Below are 9,411 nucleotides of genomic sequence, written 5' to 3'. Positions count from 1 at the left end.
CGAAAATGGGGCTCAAAAATAAGGATTTCAAGGTTGAAAATGGCTGAAAAGTCCTGATTCCGAGGTGAGAGCTAGGAAGCTAGAAAACTCAGTTTGTGTCTTTAAATCACTGAAATTCGGATTTTTTAGTGTTGAAACGACTGGAAATGGCTGAAAATAAGCGATTTTCGCCCAATTTTGAGCCTAAAACCTCCCAATTTTTTCCAGGAAACGCTCCACGGATGGTTTGGCTCGTCTCTCGGACATTGAGCATTTCTACAAGAAGAAACGGCAGACGAAGGAGGAACGAATGGCTGATATTGCCGCTGGAAGAGCTGACGAGGACTACAAGTTCGGAAGGCCAAAGAAAAATGTGAGTTAGGCTGAAAATTAGGCTGAAAATGACCCAAAATTCGACTGAAATTGACTGAAAAATGACTGAAAAAGTTCCAAAATCGTAAATTGGAGCGAAAAATGAGCTGAAAATAAACTTAAAATGACCCGAAATCTGGCTGAAAATGAGCTGAAAATGATGAAAATTCAAGTAAAAATGAGAAATTCGTCTGAAAATAAGCTGAAAATGGCTGAAATTAGCTGAAAACGACCCGAAATTAGACTGAAAATGTCGAAATTTGACTGAAAACGGCATTAATTGGACTAAACATGAGCTAGAAATAGTCTAAAAATAGCTAAAATTTGACTGAAAAAGAAGAGCTGGGAATTACAGAAATTTGTATCAAAAAGTGCTGAAAACGGCTGAAAATAGGCTTCAAATACGCTAAAAATGATATGAAAATGCGGCTGGAAATGAGCTGAAAATAGCTGAAATTTGAATGAAAATGGTTGAAAATGATGACCCAAAAATTATCAAAAATCAGCTTTAAAAAATTAAAAAATTAGAAAAAAAAATGCTGAAATTTGTCTTAAAAAGACCCAAAATCGTTGAAATTTTTGAGAAGAAAAATCTGAAATTCGCCTGAAAACCAAAAATTTCGAAAAATTCGTGCCTAAAATAGTAACCTGAAATAATAGCCTATAATAGCCTTAAAAGTGTATGAAATAGCTTTAAAAGGGCTTAAAATAGCCTGAAAAGTGCCTGAAATAGCCTTAAAAGTGCCTAAATTAGCCTGAAAAGTGCCTAAATTAGCCTTAAAAGGGACTAAATTAGCCTGAAAAGGGCCCAGGCCAGCCTTAAAAGTGCCTGAAATAGCTTTAAAAGGGCCTAAATTAGCCTGAAAAATGCCTAAATTAGCCTTAAAAGGGCCTAAATTACCCTGAAAAGTGCCTAAATTAGCCTGAGACGGGCCTAAATTAGCCTGAGACGGGCCTAAACTAGCCTTAAAGGGTCCTAAACTAGCCTTAAAGGGGCCTAAATTAGCCTTGAAAGGGCCTAAATTAGCCTGAAAAGTGCCTAAATTAGCCTGAGAAGGGCCTAAATTAGCCTTAAAAGGGCCTAAATTAGCCTTAAAAAGGCCTAAATTAGCCTGAAAAGGGCCCAGGCCAGTCTTAAAAGTGTATGAAATAGCTTTAAAAGGGCTTAAAATAGCCTGAAAAGTGCCTGAAATAGCCTGAAAAGTGCCTAAATTAGCCTGAGACGGGCCTAAACTAGCCTTAAAAGTGCCTGAAATAGCCTCAAAAGGGCCTAAATTAGCCTGAAAAGTGCCTAAATTAGCCTACGAAGGGCCTAAATTAGCCTTAAAAGGGCCTAAATTAGCCTTAAAAAGGCCTAAATTAGCCTGAAAAGGGCCCAGGCCAGTCTTAAAAGTGTATGAAATAGCTTTAAAAGGGCTTAAAATAGCCTGAAAAGTGCCTGAAATAGCCTTAAAAGTGCCTAAATTAGCCTGAAAAGTGCCTGAAACTGGAAGCAAGCTAAAATTCGAGAAATTTGACTAAAAATGACCCAAAATATTCGACTGAAAATATAAGCGGAAAATTGCCTTAAAATAGGCTGAAAATGATGAAAAAATTGACTAAAAATGCCCCAAAATCGTAAAATTAAAGCAAAAGAATGAGTTGAAAATTAGATTTCGGAAATCATAAAAATTCAAAATAAAATCCTTAACAGAGCTCATTTAGGCCTCATTTAGGCCCTCTTTTAGACTTGTCCTAGGCTAATCTAGGCCTGTCCATAATGCTAAAAAGCTCAATTTTGGGCTGAAAAACTAACATTTTCAGCTAATATCCTGGAAAATTACTGGAATCTAGTCGAAAACAATTAAACTATTTGGTTTTTTTATACATTATTTGCTCATTTAGGCTCATTTAGGCCCTTCCTAGGCATATTTATACCTAATTTCAATGCTAAAAAGGCTCATTTTTGAGCTGAAAATCTCAAATTTTCAAGAATTTTCACTTAAAAAAATGTTTTTTCCAGGGAGCACACGTCGGTCGTACCAACGAGCAGAACTCGAAGAAGAAGGTGTTCGCGATGGTGAAGAACAAGGTGCGTGGGCGTAATCGACAGCGATCGTTCCGCGATCAACAGAAGTCGCTGCGGAACTATTTGATGCGACAGTCGGGACGAAAACCTGGAAATGCCTAGAAATATTATTGAATGTTTTCAGTTTTTCTGTTATTTTTGAATCTTCTTGTTATTCCCCCCTTGTTGTTTTTGAATCGCTGAAAAAATCGATTTTCAGCCATTTTCAGTCAAATTTTTTTTTCTGAAAATTTCAAATTTTTGCTATGTTTAATTGTGTTTTTGTTGGTTATTTTCGAATAAAATAAAATTCAAAAATTATTTTTTTTTTATTAAAAATTTTTTTTTTTAAAACTTATTTTAATTGAGCATTTTTTTTTCGCCAACCGAAAAATTGCTCAGCATTATTTTAAAAAAAAATATATATTTATTTTGTTTTTCAGATTTTTTTCCAAAAAAAAATTTGTCTGGAAATTAAAAAAATGAAAATTTTTGAAAAATTTCAATTTTTCTGAAATTTTCAGAATTTTCAAAATTTTCAGGCAAACAATTTTTTTTCCCGATTTTTGCAGAAAATGGAATCCGTGCACTGTTTCCATTGTTATCGTTTCCCGTCGAAATCGCTGGATTTCTATATTTCCAACTGTATGCATGTGTTCTGTGTCGATTGCAAACAATCGTGTCAACCGGATATTCTGGGTACTACGGTAGTTTTTGAGATAATTGGCTTGGTGGGAAATTTGAAATTTTTGAAAAAAAAAAAAATTTTTTTCAAATTTTTTGAAATTCTCTAAGCTTAAAATTTGCCCTTTTTTCAGAAGTACTAAGAAAAAAATTTGAAAATTTCAAATTTTTCCGGTTAGGCGGGAAATTAAAATTTTTGAAATATTTTTTTTTTCAAAATTTCAAAATTTTAATTTTTCAGAAAAAAAAATTCCCAATGAAAATTGCTGAAAATCATTAAAAACTGCATTTTTTTGAATTTTCATTCAAAATTCTGAGATTCGGCGGGAATTTGAAATTTTCAAAAAAAATTTTTTTTCCGAAAATCCAATTGTTACAGTACCCGCCCAGTGTATTCTCTGCCATATCAAACCGATTCGACTGCTCAAAATGGGACCAACCATGCCGGAAACTGTAAGAAAAATTTTCCAAAAAAAAAAAAATTTTTTTTTCAAATTTTTAAATTTTTTAAAATTCTGAAAATGCTCTGAAATCATTAGAAATGGTCTATAAATCGTATAAATATTTGAAAAATTCACAAAAAACGCTCTGAAAATCGCAAAAATGCGATTTTTAGTTTTAGGCCATTTCAGGCCATTTAGGCCCGATTTCAGGTCTTTCTTGCAGGTAAAAAGCATGTTCACCCCGATTTCCGAGGATTTGAAAAAGTTTGAGACGGAGGTGACACGTGTCTACACATTCCAATACCGGCAACGGCATCACTTGATAAGTGGGCTGACGAAGAAGGAGAATGCGTTTGATAAGCTTCGAGACGCTTATCAGTTCGAGAAGAAGAAAAAAGAGAATTATAAAGAGTGAGAGGCCTGATTTTTAGGCCCATTTAGGCCTTTTTTCGGCGAAAATCGGCCGATTTTGAGCCATTTTAGGCGCTCCTAGTCCTTTTTTGAGCCGATTTAGGCTCTTTAGGCCTTTTTTCGGCTGAAATCGGCCGATTTTGAGCCATTCTAGGCTTTTTAGGCCTTCCTTAGGCTGATCTAGGCCTTTATTTGCCAATTGTGAGTCATTGTAGGGACGTTTAGGCCTTTCTTAGGCCTTTCTTAGGCTGATCTAGGCCTTCCTTAAGCTGTTACAGGCCTTTATTTGCAAATTTTGAGTCATTTTAGAGTCTGGTCTTTTAGGCCTTTTTAGGCCCTTCTAAGGCTGGCCTAGGCCTTTCTTAGGCTGATCTAGGCCATTGTTAGGCTAACCTAGGCTTTTTAGGCTGGTTTAGGTCTTCTTTCTGCCGATTTTGAGTCATTTTAAGGTCTCCTAGGCCTTTGTAGGCCTTCAGGCCTTTCTTAGGCTGGTATATCCCTTTTCAGGATTGTCTAGGCCTTTTCTAAGATGATTCAGGCATTCTTAGACTGGTTTATCCCTTTTTAGGATTATCTAGGCTTTTTAGGCTGGTCTAGGCCTTTCTTAGGCTGACCCTCATATTTGCCTTAAAAAGGACCATATATCAGCCTGCAAACGCCTAGGAAACAGCAAAAAAATGCCTATTTGCCTAGCTTTAGATCATTCAGGCTGATCTAGGCCACACTAGGTGTGATTAGGCCCATTTCAGGCCCTTCTCCAAACTAAAAAACTATACATAAAGTGCCTGAAATAGAATGGAAAGGGCCTGAAATAGCCTGAAAATTTCTAAAAAGACCTATGAAATGCCTAAGATAGCCTAAATAGTGCCTAGGATAGCCTGAAAAGTGCCTAGGAGGGCCTAGAATAGCCTGAAAAAGGCTTGAAATAGCCTTAAAAGAGCCTAAATTAGCCTTAGCAAGGCCTAGAATAGCCTGAAAAGTGCCTAAAATAGCCTTCGAAGGGCCTGAAATAGCCTCTACAGGGCCTTAAATAGCTTCAAAAGGGCCTAAATTAGCCTGAAAAGTGCCTAGAATAGCCTGAGAACGCCTAGAATGCCTATTTGCCATGCTTATACCATTCAGGCTGATCTAGGCTTTTCTAGGCCTGACTAGGCCCATTTCAGGCCCCTCTAAACTCAAAAATCATGCTTTTTGCAGCCAACTAGACAACATGACCCGCCTCCTTCAAGCCAAGGAGCTGGAAATCTCGGAACTCCGCCTCGCCAACATTCGATTCCAGCAAGCTCCGCCCCCTTCGTCCACCCAGACTCCGCCCACTTTTGCTGAAAAATCGGCGACGCCGTCGATGATCCGGGTGTTCACGGATTCAATGTATCAGGGAAAGGATTCAGAAGCACATTCAGAAGACGTCGGAATTCTGGGAATGAGGAAAACGAAAAATGTGGAGGCGGCGCAGAGAAAAATTATGGATATTCCACCGTTTAGAAAGTGAGCCTAAAATAGCCTAAAAAGTGCCTAAAATAGCCTATAAAATGTCTTTAACAGCCTTAAAAGTGCCTAAAACAGCCTTAAAAGTGCCTAAAATAGCCTGAAAGTACCTAAAATAACCCAAGACGTGCCTAAAATAGCTTTTGCAGGGCCTAAAACAGCCTTAAAAGTGCCCAAAATAGCAAAGTGCCTAAAGTAGCCTTAAAAAGCCTAAAATAGCCTAAGACGTGTCTGAAATAGCTTTTGCAGGGCCTAAATTAGCCTTGAAAGTGTCTAAAATAGCCCAAGAAGTGCCTAAAAGGGCCTAGAAAGTGCCTAAAATAACCTTTAAAATGCCTAAAATCCTATAAATACCTAATATGACTTTAAAAATGCCTAAAATAGCTTAAAAAGTGCCTAACAGGGCCTAGCAAGATCCTAAAGTACTCTAGTAAGTGCTTAAAATAGCCCAAGAAGTGCCTAAAATATTCTAAAAGTGCTTAAAATAACCTTAAAAGTGCCTAAAATGGCCTAAAAAGTGCCTTAAATAGCCTAAAATAGCCTGAAAAGTGCCTAAAAGGGCCTAGAAAGGGCCTAAAATAGCTTTTGCAGGGCCTAAAATAGCCTTAAGTGTGCCTAAAAAGTGCCTAGAAAATGCCTAAAATGGCCGTAAAAGTGCCTAAAATAGCTTAAAAAATGGCTAAAATAGCCTAAAAAGTGCCTAAAATAGCCTAAAAATGGCTAAAATAGCCTAAAAAGTACCTAAAATAGCCTAAAAAGTACCTAAAATAGCCTAAAAAGTACCTTAAATAGCCTAAAAAGTGCCTAAAATAGCTTTTGCAGGGCCTAAAATATCCTTAAGTGTGCCTAAAAAGTGCCTAGAAAATGCCTAAAATGGCCGTAAAAGTACCTAAAATAGCCTAAAAAGTACCTAAAATAGCCTAAAAAGTACCTAAAATAGCCTAAAAAGTACCTAAAATAGCCTTAAAAATGCCTAAAATAGCACTTTAAGTGCCTAAAACAGCCTAAAAAGTGCCTAAAATAGCCTAAGAAGTACCTAAAATAGCCTAAAAAGTACCTAAAATAGCCTAAAAATACCTAAAATAGCCTAAAAAAATGCCTAAAACGGCCTAAAAAGTGCTTAAAATAGCTTTTGCAGGGCCTAAAATAGCCTTAAGTGTGCCTTAAAAGTGCCTAGAAAGTGCCTAAAATGGCCGTAAAAGTGCCTAAAATAGCCTAAAAAATGGCTAAAATAGCCTAAAAAGTACCTAAAATAGCCTTAAAAATGCCTAAAATAGCTTAAAAAGTGCCTAACAGGGCCTAGCAAGATCTTAAAGTACTCTAGTAAGTGCTTAAAATGACCCAAGAAGTACCTAAAATATTCTAAAAGTGCTTAAAATAACCTTAAAAGTGCCTAAAATGGCCTAAAAAGTGCCTTAAATAGCCTAAAAAGTGCCTTAAATAGCCTAAAATAGCCTGAAAAGTGCCTAAAAGAGCCTAGAAAGTGCCTAAAATAGCTTTTGCAGGGCCTAAAATAGCCTTAAGTGTGCCTAAAAGTGCCTAAAATTGCCTAAAAATGCCTAGAACGGCCTTTTTTCAGACACAAATCAATGACGTGCCAACCATCGTCGAAACAGGCGTCCCGTGCTCCACCATCCGCCCCATTTTCAGACGATTCTAATTTTCAGACACCACGAGTCGCAGCAGTGAAGAAGGATCTGAAAGGGTACAGTAATCTGAAAAATTTGGAAAACATTTTTTTGTGGAAAATTCATTTTTCAGCTTTTAATAATTCTAAAATCTAACGAAAATTCTGAAAATTCAATTTTTTCAAAATTTTCAAATTTCAGATTTTTTTTCAGATTCACCACCCCAGCCAACCCGCCCCACATGTTTCCATTCATCAAAAAGTTCGAAATGCAGGCCAAAACGACGGCGCGCGCCCCAAAAATCGATAATCGTTCTTCTCAACATAGCCAATAGAATTTTGGAAAAAAATCGATTTTTTGAGATTTTCAGACTTCTCAGAGTCCTCTAAGTTTTATATTTCATTTTATTATGTCATCCCTTTCATTTGATCTCTTTATTTGAATAAAACCATTTTTTAATAATAGAATTAAAATTACAAACAAAAAAAATCTGAAAATCTGGAATTTGAAAATCGGAATTTAAAAATCCGGATAATCCCAAATTTCGAAAATTTAAAAACTGAAAAAAAACTCTGAAATTCCGAAATTTTGAAAACTCGGATTTTCCAGATTTTCAGAATTTCTGGAATTTTCAAAAAGTTCAGAGTTTTTGAAATTGTGATTTTTGGAATTTTGTGAAAAATGGAATCCGGACCCAGGAGTCCGGACCCGGAAATCCGGAATTTCTGATATCAAGACAAACATTTTCGCTTTTAGAATTTGCAAATATCTCTTACAGGAATCGAGATATATTTGGTCAAAGTCGTTGATTCCTAAATGGATTTTTTAAATTTAGAAATAAATAATTCGAATTGCCATAATTTGCTTTATAGCCATCTAAACCGAATGAAATTTACATTTTTGAATTTCCAATGTTTTGCGCTTCAAAATGAGTATAAACACGACTATGTTTGAAAAATCGATTTTTTTAAATTTGTGCACTTTTCGTGGTGGGACCCAAAAAGTGTAAAACTACCGTAACTCAGCTATTTTTGAACCAAATCTAAAAATTTTTGCAGATTTCAGTTTGCCTTGTTTAGAGCTTCAAAATGAGTATAAACACGACTATACTTCAAATTTGTGGATTTTTACGATTTTCGTGGTGGGACCCTGCCAGTTTAAAACTACCGTAACTCGGATACTTTTTGACCGAATCCAAAAATTTTTGCGGATTCAAATTTATCTCGTTTAGAGCTTCAAAATGAGTATAAACATGACTAGGTTTAAAATTTAAAGATTTTTATGATTTGCGGGTGTGTGTGCATTTTTGGGCAAACATTTCAATTCGCTGTAACTTGCTTCATTTTTATCGAATACGTATGAAATTAACAAGGAATCCGGAATCCGGAATGTCTGATATCAAGACAAACATTTTCGCTTTTAGAATTTGCAAATATCTCTTACAGTAATCGAGATATATTTGGTCAAAGTCGTTGATTCCTAAATTCTGCAATTTCTAAAATTGGAGATTTCCGAAAGATTACTTTTTGCGAGACAGCAAAAATTTCGGGTGACAGTTCGGGGGACGAAATCGCGCCGCGCTTATGTAGGCCATCGGTCGGCAGGCACCTTCGCACCCCCGTAGCTCAGCCGGTAGCGGCGCTGTACCCCTGAGCTGCCTGCCATAAGTTCAACCCCTCATGGGGGTTCTCTATGCAAAATATCAGGAAAACTTTTTTTTTATGTCTGGCCTCCTTTAAGAAAAAAATTAATTAAAAAATATTTTTGGAAAAATATATAAAAAAATTTAAAAATCAAAAAATTTCTGAATTTCCGTTTTTCAATCTATTCGGATGACTTTTTATCGATTTTCCGTGATTGGCTTCCAAGTAGATTTTCACATTTTCATCATCATCGAAATTGATTCGTTTTTTAAGAATTTCCAGAGCCAAATGGTGGATTTTGTCTGAAAAAAAATCATAATTTGAAAAAAACTTTGAACTTTTCAGAATTTCTGAATTTCAGAATTTCTGAATTTCATCTACCTCAATTTTGCAGTTTTTTCTTTTGTTCTAAAGAATTCAATTATCATAAAACACTTTTTTGTCTTCTAAGATTCTAGAAAATTCCCATGGGATTCCAAGAAACCTAATTAAAAAGACACTCTTCTAGATTAGAAAATGCGCCAGTTTTCTCAGTTTTCATTTTTTTTTTCGAATTTCTGAATTTTGGAATTTCTGAATTTCTGAATTTCTGAATTTCTGAATTTCTGAATTTCTGAATTTTTGAATTTCTGAATTTCTGAATTTTTGAATTTCTGAATTTCTGAATTTCTGAATTTCTGAATTTCTGAATTTCTGAATTTTTGAATTTCTGAATT

At 35.6% G+C, this 9,411-nt stretch overlaps 2 protein-coding genes across 2 annotated transcripts; one reads left to right on the top strand and one right to left on the bottom strand.

Moving 5' to 3' along the window:
• Positions 1-3,511: 3,511 nt before the first annotated feature.
• On the top strand, positions 3,512-7,386 carry CBG24873 (the record flags this gene model as incomplete). The annotated part of the gene is made up of 5 exons (XM_045240850.1): positions 3,512-3,535; positions 3,749-3,936; positions 5,134-5,415; positions 7,004-7,129; positions 7,266-7,386. The coding sequence occupies 5 exons, from the start codon at positions 3,512-3,514 to the stop codon at positions 7,384-7,386; spliced, it is 741 nt and encodes a 246-aa protein (XP_045091429.1).
• A 1,459-nt stretch (positions 7,387-8,845) lies between these two features.
• CBG24872 lies at positions 8,846-8,998 on the bottom strand (the record flags this gene model as incomplete). The annotated part of the gene is made up of 1 exon (XM_002648511.1): positions 8,846-8,998. A coding segment is annotated over one exon (153 nt), but the record flags the coding sequence as incomplete, so codon positions are not given.
• Between the last annotated feature and the right edge of the window lie 413 nt (positions 8,999-9,411).

The sequence above is a fragment of the Caenorhabditis briggsae genome, assembly GCF_000004555.2.
Source record: "Caenorhabditis briggsae AF16 supercontig from assembly CB4, cb25.NA_245, whole genome shotgun sequence".
NCBI classification, from domain to species: Eukaryota; Metazoa; Nematoda; class Chromadorea; order Rhabditida; family Rhabditidae; genus Caenorhabditis; species Caenorhabditis briggsae.
Note: the sequence above shows the minus strand (reverse complement) of the source record. Positions and strands in the feature narration are given on the sequence as shown.